This window comes from Tigriopus californicus, chromosome 7 (genome assembly GCF_007210705.1).
Source record: "Tigriopus californicus strain San Diego chromosome 7, Tcal_SD_v2.1, whole genome shotgun sequence".
NCBI lineage: Eukaryota > Metazoa > Arthropoda > Copepoda > Harpacticoida > Harpacticidae > Tigriopus > Tigriopus californicus.
In genome coordinates this window covers 4,288,849-4,306,997 of record NC_081446.1, presented here as the reverse complement: position 1 = coordinate 4,306,997, position 18,149 = coordinate 4,288,849, and the positions used below count along the sequence as shown (strand labels likewise).

General features: G+C 40.7%; 2 protein-coding genes across 2 annotated transcripts in view; both read right to left on the bottom strand.

Moving 5' to 3' along the window:
- The window catches only part of LOC131884044 (muscle-specific protein 300 kDa-like), a 4,487-nt gene extending 3,928 nt beyond the window's left edge, over positions 1 to 559 (bottom strand). The window contains exons 1-2 of the mRNA XM_059231681.1: positions 263 to 559; positions 26 to 165 (exon numbers count right to left, since the gene is read on the bottom strand). Of these exons, the coding sequence (XP_059087664.1) occupies positions 26 to 145 (120 nt within the window). The 5' untranslated portion in view covers positions 146 to 165; positions 263 to 559. The remainder of the gene's footprint in view (positions 1 to 25; positions 166 to 262) is intronic.
- A 1,439-nt stretch (positions 560 to 1,998) lies between these two features.
- On the bottom strand, positions 1,999 to 4,901 carry LOC131883347 (muscle-specific protein 300 kDa-like). Its single transcript, XM_059230800.1, has 5 exons — positions 4,743 to 4,901; positions 4,446 to 4,652; positions 3,978 to 4,378; positions 3,258 to 3,895; positions 1,999 to 3,183 (listed from the first exon to the last, which is right to left on the bottom strand). The coding sequence occupies exons 2-5, from the start codon at positions 4,608 to 4,610 to the stop codon at positions 2,588 to 2,590; spliced, it is 1,800 nt and encodes a 599-aa protein (XP_059086783.1). The 5' UTR covers positions 4,611 to 4,652; positions 4,743 to 4,901; the 3' UTR covers positions 1,999 to 2,587.
- Between the last annotated feature and the right edge of the window lie 13,248 nt (positions 4,902 to 18,149).

The window sequence follows — 18,149 nt, the reverse complement described above, 5'->3', positions numbered from 1 at the left end:
GCTTGAACTCGGCGGAGGTGTACACTTTGTCGGCCATAATCCTGGAGATTGCCTTCTCCACATTTTCCATCCACTCAAGCATCTTCTGATGACGCATGTCATAGACATCCTTGATGAAGTGGTAATTCTCCTGCCAGAAGGTCATTTTGATTGATATTCAACTCCCTGTAAAGGAATAACGATTACGACATTGTAGCAGCTGTTCCAGATCTCGAAGTCTGGAAATTGTCTCCTTCTTTGTGTCTTTCCACTACCAGCTCACCTCGTTCAAGAATGACAACCTTCACTAGATTTTGATCACTTTCCGTTGGTTTCCGGATAAGAGGAAGGACAGTTTGCTCAACAGCGGAGGCCTCTGAGTGATCCTCTGAAGACGACAAGGCAAACTATTGTTTTAAACCTTTCCACCTCCCACGTCTGTTCCTCGCTCAGGCGAGGGGTTCCGAGTTTTTTCGTCCCAATCCAAATGCAACTATGATATGCGGCTGAACCAGCTTGACCTGTGCCTGTCTTGGCATTCCACAAGGAGAATGCGGAGCTCAAGCAACACTTATGGAACACATCGAGGAGCAGAGGACCAGGGCCAGCTATTGTCTTGTCAGGCTTCTCTGGGAGGATTGCAATTGTTACGTCACTAGTATTCGGAGTTCGGACAACTATACATACATACAACACTTCTTCTGAGATGTGTTGAGTTGGGGTGGAAGGGGAAATGGGCACAAATCCGGGAGAGTGGGTGTGTTTGAAAGAGAGCCGACCAAGCCCAATCGCTAGGTCATGTCAGGGTTAAATTTAGCTAGTGATGAGCAAAGCTTGTAGAAAGCCGAGGGTACGTTTAACGTTGCGCCCGTCCCACTGTAAGGCGTAAATTATGTATGTAGTACTGTACTCTACAAACACTGCACAGGTGGATGGTGGGGAAATTTTCCCTCACTTCTTGTGCCAGAAAACGCAAGCTGAGGTTAATGTGCAACTCAGAGCTAATTGACTTATAGAGGACCTTGTATCAAAAAGGAACTATCACTCAAGGACTTAAGCCCATCTTTGGTCGAACCGTACGTGCATAAATGACATCTTGCTGGCCTCTTCCAAACGAAATTTAGGGTTAAGATTGCTTAAAGGAATTTGAGAATGCTTCTTCTAATTGAATCGGTCGGGGTATTCCTTCGCCATGCTTGGGACGTCCTTGTGCCATGTATTGGCTTTCTCCTGTAGTAGCGTCTAGTGTGTACGTTCCCCGTTCGGCCCAGCTTAAGATGGAACGTAAGGAACAACTTGTTTTTTGAGGCCAACGCTTTACGGAGAAGAGGTCACCTTAGCCTCATCGCTCTATTTGGAAACCTTACAGCTCCCATACTCAATGTACACTCCATCCAGATTGAGCAGGCTTCATAGATCGTCTCTGTTCAAAAAAGATTACTGGCTTACCACCAACGTTCATGGTCCTTTAGAATGAACCCATTTTTCCGAGGAGGACCTTTTGTTTGGACACGGATAAAAATGGAATTCATTTGGTTTTTTTCAAGGATGGATTGAAGTGATGTGTGTGCTAATGTATGACTATTTTAGGGGCCAAAAAAATGACACTTGGGCCAAGATTTTGAACTCGCTCAAGGCTGACACACGATTTTGTACCCACTGCAAATATTTCCTTCATTGAAGACTTGAATCTATTTCTGAGACTCATGCCAACAAATTGCATGGAATCGAGGCTCAATTTCTTTTCCTTCTGTGAGCGTCGCTATCTGCAATCTTCAAATGTTTGCCAATCGCCAGGCAACCACCAGAGTTGTCTGCAATTTTATGTCAAAATTAAAGTCCTAATGCCTCACTTTAGGTTTGCAAGGCAATTATCATTCAAAGGTTTAGTGAAAAGCTTTGATTTCGTTCCGTGATATTGACAATTTAAAGGTATGATGAGTTACACAAAGAAAACGAATAGTTTATTCATTTGTTTGTTCAAAAGTAGAAACTAACGAGAAATAAGTCAAAAATAGGTTAGGGACAGTCTTGATATACTTCTTGTGATTGAATGGATATTCTTAAAGTTGCAAACATAGTTTTCTCAAACATATTTTGGCATAAATAGACGTAAAACTAGGGTATTTATGAACATTTGGCAAGTTAGACAGGACACGCAACATAGAAATATGAGGATATAACAAGACATGATAATTTGACATCGAAATAAGCAAGTCGCCAAAGATTCACAAATCAGTTGGAAGTTGTCATCAGTGTGACGGTTGAGCAAAAATTTCTTCATTGAAAGTTAAGAGAGCAAGGCGCGCAGTTACGAATCAATTCGGTCAAAAGGGAAGCTCTTAGGACTCATCAGTTGAAGACCAGGCTCGGGATCCTTTCGGGGCTCATATGTTCACGAGGATAGAGGAGGAGTAAAACACACTTTCAACTTCAAAAGGATCCTGGTGATGGCGTTTGAACCTGGCGCCCCAGCAGTCCACCCGGGGAAGGACGCGTCTTGTCCATGGACCACCCACCCTAAGGGCTTGGCTTTTGACACTCTAGTGTCCATTGTGGGTTGCGGTGTTTCAGGGTCGCGGGTTTGTTTGGAGAGACATTGGGAGGCTTAGAGATTCTCCACGAGCTTCTCCTTCTCCTTGAAGATGTTCTTGAGTTCTCCGAGAGTGGACTCCATTTTCTCGAGAGAGAATTGTTGTTCGCTGTTGTCCTTGCGATCCTCAGCCACCCAGGAGTTCAACTCGGTCACAGTGGTATCCAAAAGTTGCCATTCCTTAACCAAGGTCTCAACCTTCTTGACCCATTCGTCGGCCACAACCTTGACCTTGGCATATCGCTCCTTGAGCACAGCGACCTCGCTATCAGCCTCTTTGTGCGTGGTCATCTTGAGGGATGCGGCAGTGGCGGCTTCCAAGACCTTCAGGTTCTTGATGCAAGACTCAGCAAAGTCTTTGACAGTGGCGAACATGGCGTTGGCGTCCTCCAAAGTCTGGGGCTTGTGCAATCCTTCGGTGGACTTTGTTTCGGCGGTTTCGAGCCAAGGCTTGAACTCCTTAATGCCGGTCTTATACTCAGCCCAGAACTTGACGTCCTCGGAGAAGTTATCACACTCGGTCATGACCTTCTTCTGCAAGTCGGTGACGTATTTTTCAATTCTCTTGAGCTCTGCCTTATACTCTTCGGCATCGGTAGGGCATTTATCACCTGAAATGTAAAGCAAAGCATGACAAAGACCATTTTTTTTATCACCGACATCGAGATATGAAAGTGCTTTTTACCTTGAGGAAGAAGGCCCTCCTCGCTGGCAATAAGCTCTTGGATGACCGTCACCTTGGAGCTGATATCTTCGGAAAGCTCCATGGTGTAAGACACACGATCCTCGGGAGTCATCTGGTCGGACTTGTCCTTGATGTCACCAAGTTGTGTATTGGCATCAGTCATCCACTTGTCAAGCTCCTTCAGGCTCTTGTCGAAGGTGCTGAGGTTGTTCACAAACTCCTCAATCTTCTTAACCTTCTCTTCGAATTTGCCCACAACGTCGAGCTTGTCGGTGATGGCCTTGACCTCCTTCTTGACAAAGTCCTTCTTGTCTTCGGGAAGAGTCATGGTCATAACATCGTAGTTGTGTTGCAAGTCCTTGTACATTTGTTCGATAGAGGTCTTGGATTGGTTGAAGATCTGTTGTCGCTTCTCGAGGTCCTCGAAGGCTGCTTCCAAGTTGAATCGCTTCTTGACCTTCTTCATCTCCTCGTCGGCCTTTTCGAACTCGACAACGATGGAGTCGAGTCCCTCGGCGTAGCCTTCCCAGGCAGACTTGGTTTCTTGTAGCAGGGAGAGACGACCGGAGGCCTTCTCCTTGGTCACATCCCAACCTTCTTGGATACGTTTAACATGGTCGTCCAAGAATCTTGGTTTGCTGTGAGAAACAAGACCAAATGTGGGATTATGATTTGTTCAGGCTTCTGCCTACATTTAGAGAGGGACAATATGAAACCTACTCAGGGTTCTCCAAGAGAGCTTTGCCCTTCAAGATGAGCTCATTGACCACGTTGCGCTTGGTCTCAAGTTGGTTTAAGGCCTTCTCCTGTCGTTCAATCAGCTCGTCGACATTCTCCACGCAAGAAGGTGCGATCTCGCGAGTCGAGCTCAGCATGATTCCGTCCAAGAACTCAATGTGAGGCTTCAATTCATCACCATAGGCGTAACATTTCCAGTACAAATCAACCTTGACCTGCGTCTTCAGGACGTTGGGAATAAGGTTCTCGTGTTTCTCGATCAGCTCGTCCAACTTCTTGCTTTGCTCGGATCGTTCTTCCTTTCCACGCTCGGCCATGATGATTTCCAAGATTTGTTGGAGCCATTTCTTGATTTCAGCTCGTTCCAAGTCTTTGCACAAGGCCTAAAGAAATTATGTATGAAGCATGTCATCATTAATAGAACTGTCCTTGGGATTTGTGTTCACTTACATGGAAATTGTCACGTTCACGCTTGAACTCAGCTGAAGTGTAGACCTTATCGGCCATGATGCGAGCAATGGCCTTCTCCACATTTTCCATCCATTCGACCATCTTGGTTTGTCGCATGACATAGACATCCTTAATGAAAGGATAGTTCTCTTGCCAGAAGGTCATGATGGCAGGTCTAGATTTTACTACGTATTTACACAACTAACGCTGAAAGAATCAAGGAATCCCACACGAGTTATGTCCTTTGTTTCAAATACTCCAGTAATACTCCAGTACTACCCTTAATAAGGAACTTACTTTGGCCGCTTGGATCAGAATCGTGTTCCAGGTAGTGCATGGAAGAAGCGACTGAGTGTTCACATTTTCCCCTGATTGTTCCCCAGGTCAATATCCCAAAGAATTATCCCTCGCCTGCCCGCACCGTTCCGACCACGGACCATGCTCACATGGAACGCTGCTTGAATCAGTACATATTTTCATTTGGGTGGAAAGTCGACGAGTTCTGGGTGTTCCATTGTGATCGGGGATCGTTCACCGAGATCCATAAGAAAAGAGATTTTCCAATTTTGTCCAGAGTCGTCCCCGTTGGTTATTCACAAATTGAAAATTGGATTTGGTTCTTTTGCTAATATTCAAAGTAACAGAAAAATGTTCAGCACCTCTTTTGGCTCACCCTGTGCCGGGACTCGGGACCCTCGTGTGAGTGGTGTCCCACATGCAAAAGCTCATGCCCCGCTGAAGCTCAGGTGTGAATTGTGAACCGAATGCCTGGTAGCTGGGAATAGGCAGTCTAAAAACAGGTTAGCAAAGCGAACGACTTGGAACGAAAGTTTTGGGTCATTCTTCCTCTCTTTCATAGCAGCAAGAGGGTAGAGAGGGTCGCTTGTCTCGATTCTCGCTGGAGGGAGATTTTGAGACAAAATCCCATGCACAAACAATGATAGTGGATTCTTCTATTAGTGTCATGAGGCATGACATGTTTCAGTGTCGTTTCCAATTCCGTCAATGGGGAAAGTCAAAGTCTAAGTAAGGGTCGCCCTAAATGAGATCTAAGTGGCATATGGATCAAATCGCTCTTGACGAATTTCCAGGAGCTTTCTAGCAATTTTTCACAAGTTGTCTCTTCACTAGCCATCACGGTCTTGACCGAAACATTTTAGGGAATTAGTTGTCACAACCCAGCAGTCACTACCTACATGAAGAAACTCTCATGTTACCACGCCTTCCAGCAGGAGCAACTGCATTCTGCTTCATTCTGTGACGATAAAGACGACTGATGAGAGACCTACCCCTCGAAAAAGCGAATTTGTTCGCAATCTATTACCGTTTCCAGCCTTTTGCCACACTCGTTGTGACCTCAGCATTAACGAGTGGAACACAAGGTGTGATTAAGAAAGTTCGGATTGATTTAGAGTCTAGAGTCAATATTTAAGTACACGCTTGATCGGAAAATTTACGAATAGTAAACAATACTAGTTTTATTTAGTTTATGCTCCTTCCGATGTCCAGAAATAAATTGCTAAAACATCTTTAGCAATAGAATGGGGCCGATTGTTTAGCTTGGAGCAACTCGAAAGAATGGACGACTAAGCTTCGACCGCAGTCTCTGCTTTGGACAGTTTGAAGGTAAGTCTTCTCAGCATTGTTACCTTGAAAGAATTCAAAGAATGGACAATAAAGTGTAGACCCTCGTCTCTCAATCCTTTGCATGTTGTTTATGGTTTCTTTGTCACACTCTTGACCTTGCTCCACTACGGAATTATGAACCGTCCCTAACCCAGAATGAGATCCCAAATGAATCATGTGACACGCCCGCTCGAGACAGTAAAAAAGTGTATTCATCAAACATCAATATCAATGTATTCATCCACATTCTTGCTGTCGAATCGTTTCATGACCATTCGGACTTTGAGATCGGGTTCATTGCAACACCCGAAGCATCTTTGACACAGATCAATATGACGGAGCCAATAGACCCATAGGATATGAGAAATCACTGACAAAATCCCCAGGAGAAGCAAGGACAACACCACTATCATGGGCGATAACACTCGGTGTATAGTGTGACCTTCCACGTTGTGTATGTCGAAATAAAGGAAGCCGAGGAGAAAGGCCATTACGAGCAAGGCCAGAACAACGAGCCAGAAGCGTAGTTTGTCCGGATGCTTCTGACGACGAACTGCAATCCCAAGCTTCTCTTGAAAGTCCAATGAAGAGGAGAAACCATGCTCAGGTCTGGGTCTGGGTGAAGGATGACTGATGATCACATTGGGACGTGCCTGGGACACGGAAGCGAGCTGGAAGTCCCCTGGTTCCTCTTCAAAATAGCTGTACTTTCTGGACATTTTCACTCTGCTCCAACTCCTGTTTGTTGTTGTGAATATTTGGCTCTGGGAGCAAAATCGATGTCTATCCAAAGGGGGTAGTACGCCATCAGGAGCTGGATAGAGGAGGAGGGTAGAGGGGGCAAATCCTGCCCATTGGAGCCATTGGGCTGCTGTCAAGTAGGGACTACTCTCCCACTACTGGGTCGAATGTTGAAGTTGAACCGAGAACTGTGGGGGGAGGGCGAGCAGTCGAGAATGAAGCTCAGAGGCTTGTTTTGCTCCTTTGGGCAAACAAGGGGAAGAGCTTAGCGTTGGAGGAGCTTCTCCCAGAGCAAAGGAGTCTCCGCTCATTTCGATGAGAGGAAGAACGAGAAACTTGAAACTGTCAAGAGCCACTGTACTGTGTCGAATTTGGAGAGCGACTGTATTAGACATCAAGTGTTTGATGCGTTTGTCTCGTGCAGATTTTGAGATTGTGAAAAGGTATGGGTAATTACCCGATACGCGAAATTTAGTGACAGTTCCAAGGTTGCAATGAAACTGAACGAGTTTTTTCGGGATATTCATCTCTCAGAATGACATGGCAGGTCCTCAGTCAAAAGTAAGAAACGTTACGTCGGGAATCTCTTTTCAGCCGGAATTGAGATCGCCTCTTCAAGTCAGGACTTGAGATTATGAACGTTTGGTGGATATTGTCAACAACAAATATACATACATCGTATCTGGTGAATTTAAATGCACCTTTGCTAAAAACGAATCTGATTTTAAAATGCCAGACATGCAGTCCTTGCAAACGTATATCTTTACAAGATCAGACCTCTGATGTGAATGTAATTGTAATTACGTTTCAATAAATTCTTATTACAATCCAAGGTGATTGGTACACTTTTGGGTGCGAGCAAGCGTCATTGATGAAAAACGTAGAGGGTCCGGTTGTTCGAGAAAATTATGTCTACTACTTGAAAATCATGAGCTCACTTACATCATTGTCTGACGGATCATATACACTGCTGTAGAGATAACTCTGTTTGGCACACATACCATTAGTTGAAGAACAAATCAACGATCGGTATCAAAGAAGAACCCGAGTTTCAGTATGATTGACGCATAAAAAAGATCAAACAGATGATGGCCAAAAATTTAGCAAGCAAATTTCTGTGTACGGTTTGAGTCGTGTTTTTTCTCGGGTTGAGTTGTCTGTTAGGTCAAGGTGTTTTGGAATCAAATAAAACACAGCGAATTTTCTTAACGAAACACTTCTGTTGTGATTATCGATGGCCCACTTATGCTTTAAAACATCACAGCATCAAATTGACCACAAAAGTAGTTGGAAACAAAACAAATTTCCTCCTCTATCTTTTCTGACAAGCCTTGAATCTCTAGGGTAAGACAGTGTAGGCAAGACACTCAGAATTCTACATTGTACTTGGTGCTCGTACTTATTCAATGTCTTGGGACCGATTCGAAGCCTATAGCAGATTAATAGATGAGAAAACTAAATTGAGAAATCTTAAAAACTTCACGAGCAAATAAAGTAGCAATAGCTTGATACTTCCTGCCAAATAGCACTCGATTCCTCAATGTTTAGTTTCAATCACATTTGTGCCGGTCCTTGGTTGTCATTTGTGAACCTGGACTTCGGTTTTCACCCTACTTGTCAATTTAGGCCCTTTAGGTCATACATTTGGAAAAACGTTTAGTGTCTTCATAGGTATATTGAATTTAGGTCCCCGAAACAAAGCATCAGTGAACAAAAAACTCGTTTTTTACAATTTCACAAGGTAAGGAGCAAAGAATGTGAGCTTGGTTGGAGAATCCCTTTCCTAAAATTAATGATCATTCCTTTTAAACTTTCTGTTAGCAATGAATCCCTTAATTAGAGTACGAAAAGAAAATTTGTCAATTTTGCAATGCACACGCAGCTTCCAAGACTACTTTAGCTCGTCAGGAATAACCAGCTTTTAATGAGGGAAACAAACACGAATTGCACTTACGGAACTTGCAACTTCTGTAAGAGAGCTTTGGGGGCGTTACTTTCAGGCGTGAACAAAGAATATGTTCTCATTCTCCAACAGCTAATTGGCTTAATGACTTGGGATGCGTTTACAATCGGCATGAAAACCACAGAAGTAACACCTATGACTCATAGGGTTTTGTAACATTCAAGGTTAGCCAAATATCTTTGATGTTTTTGGTTGTTTTTTGGTCCAAAAAGGAAAAGCGCGTAACTACCAATGCTCAGGCCTCTGGAGTCCTAAAGTGTTTAGATCATGAATTTTGTTTCTCTTTGACAAAGGCTTAAGATTGATTAAATGTGATGTTTCAACGTAGATGTAAACGCATCCTTGTTAATTGCATACACATATATGTATATGATCCATGACATTAACAAATTATTGGCTGGAGAACGCTTCTGTCTCAAATTTAGATCCCATACAAACCTAAGTCGAATGGCACCATTAAATATATAGTTCATGATATTAGTTGAAGGTTAATAGCAAATGGGCAAGAAGTTCCTTTTACGATATCCTGTCTTGCCATCCTACAAAAAAAACTAACTTTGCAAATGGCATCCCACAATCTTAAAATAGAAAAAGGGAAGTAAAAAGCTAACCCGCCCAATTCGTGTCTAACAGCCAAATATCAAACATGAACAATAAAAAATTTTAGAATGAAGAAATACGCAACTTACCAACTATTTAAAAAAAAATGAATAATTGAACTGAACACCTTGCGAAACGTTGGAATGAATGGATATTAATGAGCAAAGAAATATCATGCCATTATTTTTTAACTCGCAAGGAATATATATTAGGCTTTAGTTCTAATTTATGGTGATAAATGGAACACTTATCCAGAGTCAATCACAATCAAAGTCTACAGAATACCTCGACATGTAGGAGTCATATGTAGAATAACTCCTAACTTCAATGTCAGAGAACAATTTGATTAGAGAGCAATGAAAGTGTACGTCACTTCATACACGATAAAGACATTTTCAAACATCTTCCGTGATCGGATTTGCTTTGTTTTTGTTTTAACCTAGAGTGCTCTTTCAATTTCTCATCGAACGTAGCCTTATTAAGTGACCTTCCAAATCATTTCTGTAGCTAAAACCGGAACCAATACAATAAACATGGTGACGTTCCAAACACGTGATCTTGTAATAGGAATAATGACTACTTCAATTGGATGTGACAACTCAATCTGTTAATTATGTCTTACAAACATAGCAATGGAGAGTAGACCTGGCACAGTTTATTTACAGTTACCAAACACGACAGGTTCGGTAGACCTTGAAAAATTGGAACGATCTATTCTCCAGGCATTATCCCGACAAAATTATATATAATTAAACGCCTTCACTTTTTATTTATATTAAACTCTGGATGAACGAATACGGCTGTTGCTTTTAGTAAATGAGTGTTTCTTGGGAGGGCTTCTCGTAAATTGCTTATAAATAGTTTGTTCTCATTTTGTGACCTATTTCTCAAATGCACTGGCAAATCGCACTATTCTTAAGGTCATATAGCTTCGGAAAAAAATATGACGTAAAACATAGTGTCACGTGAAATGCCCTGACGCTCTTGTGAGTTCATTTTTGTTGTTAATAAGGAGAACTTTAATCACTTCAGACGTACGACTGTGTCGGCTGCAAAAGAAATTGAAGTCGTCGAATCAAACAAGAATGAAAAAATAATTATTTTTATGACCGGATTCGGAGGCTCAATCTGAACATCATTCGATATAAGGAGCTATTATTTGAGGTCGACTTTACACGAGATGTTAATCTGCCCGCCCTTGAAACATGATAAACGCTGTCCCCGGGACACATCACAGGCCAAGCTATGCTTTTTGTATAAAAAGCCTGTGCCATTTGACCTCTTTTTCAAAACCGGGAATTGCCAGAAAAAAGCTTAACAAGAAGTTTTGAAATGGTATGATCTGCAACTTTCATTGAACAATATGTTGCTTTTATTAGATTAGATTATTTGACTTCTGTAGTGTGACTTTCCAGATTTGAATAGTTCAATACTTGTATAGTACAGGGGGGAAAAGAAATTCAGGGCCACGTTGGTGCCTTCTGGCAATTTTTCCCCACGCTGAAATGTTTATTTGATATGGAACCCCAAGTTTACATTACGAGGGTCGATTGAAAACCTAATGCCAATTTATAAATGATCTAAATATAGCTGAAAGGAGGTTAAGGGAGGTGGGTGAGCCTTTTGGTGTCCACACTCAAACCATTCGAAAGTGGAAACGTCATGAAGGAATAGCGAATCTCAAAAACACATACCTAGTTGAGGGCTGAAATCTGGGATTCTTAGAGTCAGCCTTCAGGAGTTCAACTTTGGAGTGTTACCAATCTCCTCCAGGTTCATTCATGTTATTGGGTAAGTCTACTAAAAAGTACCTTCTAATGAAAATCTGACGCTCAATTTGATGAAGCAAATCTTTGAATGCGTGGAAAAGATTCACAGAGGGCATTAAAAGAGGCTCTTCATTTCTTTACCCCTTTAGGGCCCTTATTTGCAACGTCAGACAGCCACAACAAAACGGGAAGAGTTATGGTAGATTGCTAAATACACTACTTGTAACTTGCCATGAAAGCTATATGTTTTCCGGACAGTATGTGACCCAGGTCACTAATTATGCATAAGGTTTTGGTAGATTGAGCCAAAAACAACAAAAGCACATTATGATTCAATAAAGAGGAATCTAGCCAGTAGGCCCTACATTTGGTAGTGGCTGAATCACAAGGCGCCCTCTGAAGTGTAGATTGCAAATCATTTTTCGTGCCGCGTAAGGGGGCTATACATGTTTTAAATTTTTGACGTAAGCAAATTTAGATGTAGGTAAATAACCATTTATCGTGACTTCTGGTTATGTCAATGTGTAAATAATCATAAATAAATAAGTAAAAGAATGAGTGGTTAAATGGGCAGAGGGATAAAATAGTTGACAAGAACGTGTAACGTGTAAGAGCAAAGTCATAAGCTGGGATGTTTCACGCAATAAGAGTGAAAACGTTCAAAGCATAGTCTCAGTACATACCTATGCTTCAGTATACTCAAGTTTTCCAAGCCAGAATCGAAACTGCAAACATAGTGGAAGTATAAACGAATTTAGTGTACTCAGAAGATCCAGTGTTCATCATGAACAAGTCATGTGGCTAATTCTAATGTTGATTATGGATGTTACTAGCGAATAAAGCATACAGTCTATGGTAGACATGGTGTTTCTGAGTGATAAAGAATACGGTTTTGCTTGCTTTTATATTAAAACAAATTGCTAATGTCTCAGCCAAAGCCAAAGTAGGCCACGACTATCAAGTTCTCCAACAACTTGCCCTTTTGCACAAACTACGGCAGAAATTATACAGCTCCAACTCCTAAAACCGTCTTTTCAATGTATTGATTAACGGAACATATACAATAGGTTATGAATACAGTTCAAGTTTTTACTTTCAATCTGCCTCCGTGGTCCAATCCGTTTCTTCCTCAAAAGATTCTCTTAGAGCGAACATTTTAAGCGGTATTGATCGGTAATGGGAAAACCTTTTTGATTTCTTTGGTCACCGCATCCACGGATAAGGCCATGCACAAACTAAACTTGGCCTACAAGGTCTTTTCAAACCTTGACACCATAAATGGCAAATGAATTGTGACAGGGTTGCAGCCAATCGTTCCCCATATATTATAAGATGTGAGGTACAAGTAAATGAACTTCAGCAAATTCGGAAACCAGGCTCCGGACAAAGTTGTTATACTGTTTGTTGCTTGTTGACTTGATAACTGGTCCTACAGAAATTGTGTCGATATCGCCAAGGTCATCCCAACCCTTACTTACTCGATGGCATTTTGTGCTTGGACACCACCCCACAAAGGTCATGTCACTTATCAGAAATCTTTGATGGAATCCGAGGTGTTTGATGTGATAAGAATGTCAATAACATCATCCCAACAATTTTGGTCTATCCAGTAATCCTCAGACGCATTTGAATCAATAGCATCATTAGATTTTAACAGAAGGTGGCTAGTGAAGCCAATAGAATATTGTAAGGATATTAAAAAGACACATGTCGGTTAAAATCGGTATATTTTGAATTGGTGAAGGTTGGATGAGCTTTTCTATCCTCGATACTCTCCACTTATTAGGATGTATAGGGGGTTAACGAGGGACTTCAGGTGTCCAGATGAAGTTATTGATGATTGTTTTATGAATGCGGTTGTTGAACGTACAGGTTTACATAGATTGTAGTAGGACAGGTGGTCTTCCCAGACGTCTATAGCCCGGTCTAGGTTGGCTTGACTTGAAAGCCGCTTTCTTCTTCATGGCCGCGAAAATGTAAATCACATTTGACACTTTCAGATATTCTTGAGTTGAAGTTTCTAGTCCAGTTAAAGATGATGTAATTGAAGTTATTCATGCTTGCGATGGATGATGGGTGTAGAAACCAAGCCACTTATTTAAGCAGGGTTCGAGCAGCTCATTGTGGTTACTATTGTGATTTGGGTTGAACTTTCACCAGGATTGTTCTCAGATAATCCGGTTCATTGGGAGGCGGGAATCCACTCGTGATCCGCCCATGGTGCAATTTCCCACCTGAAGGGACACGACAGGCCTGGTGCGTCCGTGGGTCAGCTTGGGCCGAGGTTGAAGATATGACCTTTCTTCTTCCAACAAAGCCTTCAACCAAAAAATGAAAGCATTGAGACTGCGAGAAACGATGGCATGATTGAATATAAATCACATGCCTCGATGCTTACCAAGTTTCAATCTTTCTCTTGGTATCCAATGCCTCCGAGGCGGACATCTTCTCTAGGATCCCGGCCACTTTGTTCGGTCACCTTGGCCACCTTCACTAATTTCTACGGCGTGGGTAGGTCCGTTTCGCGTTCAAAAATCGGCTGATTCATCCATCTATCAGTCACTCAGCTGCACAAGATCGAGATCCAAGACCGTCGTGAGGGTTCATAGGTGGCAGATGACGGGGCTGGACCAGCTGGGGGTTGAGGTCATACGATGAAGTATCTGCCAATCTGCCAGAAAAAGGGTGTTCAAACTATCCTTTTTGCTACGGCTGCACAGTAAACTAATAGCAAAACACTTCTCTTATTTCTGCAATAAAACACTTCTAAAAGTTTTGAGGGCATACATTACACTTACCGAACCATATTTTAATACGAAATAAGGGGAAAAATTCTATTGACTTGTAACTAATGTTCTCAAACTCACGCAAATAACATTTATTTGCATCCTTTGCCCTTCATTGTATCTTTTTGCACCCTGAACCTTTATTTGCATCATTTGCGTCTTTGGTACGTTTTCACTTTTTTTGCATTTTACGCTTCTTTTGACTGATTTTGTTTGGGCCGAAATTTGTATTTTCGTAATTTTGATGAAAAATTGGCACCCCTGACGTATGTCTGCACTTGACAATTCAGGGTCCTGCCTGCCATCACTTTCTTAGGATACAGATCCTAAAAACACTGGAAAATGTTGAATGAGCATATTTTGTCAAACAAAACCCCATAAACAGCAACCCACTGAGAACTTTCAAAGAATAGCATTGACTGAAGTCGATTTATAACAATAACAAGTAGGTTTCCTTTGGTATAAAAACTGGTGATCTCCGGGAAAGACTTGAATTTTCCTTCCATGCTGTAATCTCAGTCCCCATCTCAGACACCCTGACACCAGCCATCCACACTTGTTAAGTCTTAGATTACTGTTCAGATACTGATCCATTGGAATCAGAGCATGTTATTAGAAAATATGTGTCAAGCTTAACAAATTGCTCAAAATACCTTAATATGCCATATGCCATAACAATACAAAGTGTCTTTGAAGTTTATTTACATCCTGGGCTTGCTTTTTTGCATCTTTATTTCCATACTGAGAACCTTTTTTATGCATAATTTTGAGAACTTTACTTAACCATCCGTAGAAAAAGAGACACCCGTTACTTTCCAATAATAATTGATATTTCAACTGATAGTATTTCTAACGTTCCTTAAAACTGAATTTTCAATGAATTAGTAACACAGTGGACCCTGAAAACTCAGGCATTGAACTTTTGGAGTTTTTCCAAAAAACTTTAATTGAGAAGCCATCATGTAAATATGCAAAAAATTACTAGAACTGCAATGACAAATCCGTCTCAATAAAGGTTATTATGTGAAAAAAAATCTCAATGATATTTGATTGGTTGTCAAAAGTCATTTACGATTTTCAAAAAATGCATGTTCCATCTTTGCTTTACTTTCATTAAAGTTGACCTTAAATAAAAAAAAATCAGTTCGTTTAATTATTGTGCCTTGATTTTTACATCATCTGAAATGAAATATATCCACTAGACAAACGAGAATGCTTTTCGCTTGGTTGAATTTCATTTATTTGCTAAGAACTGATCGTATTAATTGTCTGCTTTGGATGAAGTAGATGGTTAAATGGATACCAAATTTTCCCTTGGGGCCAAAGCCTATTTCTCTAATTCTCCGTGGATAGCCATGCGGCTTCTTCTTTGGGTCTTGCTATCACAAGTTTAATAGTCAATGGTGCTGAGTGTCAAACCGAAGGGAAATGACGCACAGCCGAGGAAAGAATCCTTTCGAATGTTTCCTGAGTAAAGATGTTGAACCAAGCAAGTATAAGAAATCTTCAGTCAAGAGATCACTAACTTTTTTAGCCCAGTTATCACCACTCAGAATTAAGCCTCAACAAGTTCGTTTGTGCCTCGATTGCAAAAATGAAAAAAGAAAAATATTTCTATGTCTCCAGGCGTGTTTGCGAATACCAAATGTATCAACAAAAATGGACCACCTAATTGTGTCTCCTTGTTTTTGTTCGTATAATTCAAGCTTACGGTTTATAATTTAACAATCATCTGACTCGAAAATTCAGCAAAAGTACATTTTCTGGTCAATAACGCCCATGACACAGAGCCGTAGCATTTTGAAAGGAAAAGCGTTCGTAACACGAGCTATTCGATTTGAAGACGTTAAACCATATGATCCAAGCTTAAACAGGATATTGCCAAAAAAATTCCGTTGTACACTAGGTAAACATTGCTTTTCATTCGAGGACAACTCGATCAAGCTGAGACAAACCGACCTAGAACTACCCAGATCAAGCGGAAAATACCTATGACTCGGTAGTCAAATTGACCCAATGGACAACTCGACCCGATAGACTACTTAACCCAGCATAAAAAGAAAAGCAAGTGCAGCATATTTGGTTAAATGCGATTTGTTTTTGTGAAACAAAAATTGAAATTTGTCATAATTATTGATTGATATTCATAATTAGTCATTATCAGAATTTGTCATAATTTTATAATATCTTTTTTACCTGTTACATTCTTGATGGAATCACTTTTGGGTGTTTGAATGTTAAAGCTAATTTAAGCCAATGATATCAATCTCAATTGTTGTTTTAGATTACATAAAAAGAAGTATCAAGGGCTTAGCTTTTATTGCATTGGGCAAGTTGACTACTGGGTTAAGTTGTCCGCTGGGTTGATTGAAGAGAACAGTTTGGTTGCTTGCAATATCAAGCCAGATCTCTAAGGGACAGAAAAACAGTTTATGATTTTTTGTTAGACTACCTTGTTCTTAGATTGTGAATTTTAGCCTAAATAGGTCACGAAAGCGTAAAATCTATTTAATGAAAAAAAAGAACAAAAATGCATTCGATTGGTTGTTCAATGGCTTTGATAGACTAACGGGGCATAACGCAATCAGAAACACAACATATTTTATGCAAGTTCATGGGTATGATCCTTCGATGGGACCATATTTTGACATGTCCTAAAATCGTAATACTGGACGAATCAGGGAAGTGGTTAGCAGTTCAGTAATGTCCACTTGAATTGCATATTCGTTCTAACAAAAACATGAATGAGGACCTTGGTTTAAGTAAAGCATCTTGTTGAAATAAAAAAAAACTTACCTGAGTGCATCAATTTCCAACACACTTTTTAATTTATTTCCCTTTTTTTCATTGCAAGCGGAAGCATCAAAATATTATTCTTAAACGATTTTTATCATTTGTTTGACAAGTTATCGATAATGCTCTACTTTAGGTTATTCGAAAACTACTGCAATTTCCAAATAATTGCTTTGTCCAGAATTGGTCGAAAAGGTTTAGAACTTAATTGAACGTAAGTAAACCTAACTTTCCGACCACTAAACATGTCGTTTCAGCAAACAGCAGCTAGGATAGCACTCATTTTCAAAGCTCACGTCTCCCAAGGGGCTCAGTATGATTTTGTTCCGGCATCAGTTCGAGCAGGAGAACATCATAAGGGCTCAATCATGTGGGGAAAAATAGACTTGATTTTGCTTCATTTTCATTTCTATCCTCAGAATTCCACTGTGTCGGACCTAAGCATGGATTGATGACAGAACCCAAAAGTCCAATGGCGCAAATTCGATGAATGCACGAAATGTTGTCAAGTATGAAAATAAAACTTTCATCAAGGGTGTGTGAATATTTTGACAAATTGGTTTTCTGATCGAAATCTAAATTGTGGTCCCACACGTTGAACGTACACTCCTCACTACATTTTGTTCTTCTTTAGCACAATTTTCTTGAGTTACTCTAGATCTGATTAATCCAACATTGCATCTAAAACACGAACATCTTTTGTTGGCAAATACCACTCTCTCATAGAAACATAAAGTCCATAGCAAAGGTGCTCTCTAATTCGACCGAAGTGCATATCATCAGATCACAGGCCTCCGTCCCACCAAGTGTTGAGTCATCAAATTTCCAATAATAGGCACACAGAAAGACAAATGGAAATAAGGCATTGGTCTACCTGGCTAATCTTGCAGGGTGCATGGGTTCGAACCGGGATCGGGATAAGATCCAACTTATGCATTCTATCGTACGATCTTTTCTTGTTCCAAGGTTAAAAAATGGACTCGGATCTCTCCCCAACAACTGAAGTGGATTGGCGTCTCGATCGGGGATCGTAGCTGAAGGCTATGTGGATCTTTTCCCCCTCCTCCCTCCCTATGCTTAAGCCCAAAATGGGACCACCTAATTGTAACAAAAAAACGGCTAAAAAGGTAATGATCCTTGCCAAAAATATCATTTTGAAGGCCCCCATAAACAATTTGTTCAAACTTTTCATTTTACTTACCGTCACAATGGTATAGCATAACTACATCAGGATAAAAACGGACACATTAACCAAAGCACCTTGTAAAAGTTTGACCATACCTTTTCAAATCATAATGCCATTTTTATGGGGTTATTTGCTTCGGATATGTTTTCAGCTGAGCAATTTCATTTGGTTCCAATGTACATTTAAATATCAACATTGATTTTGAATGAGTCCATTGGGCTTTTGAGCAAGGAATAAGAA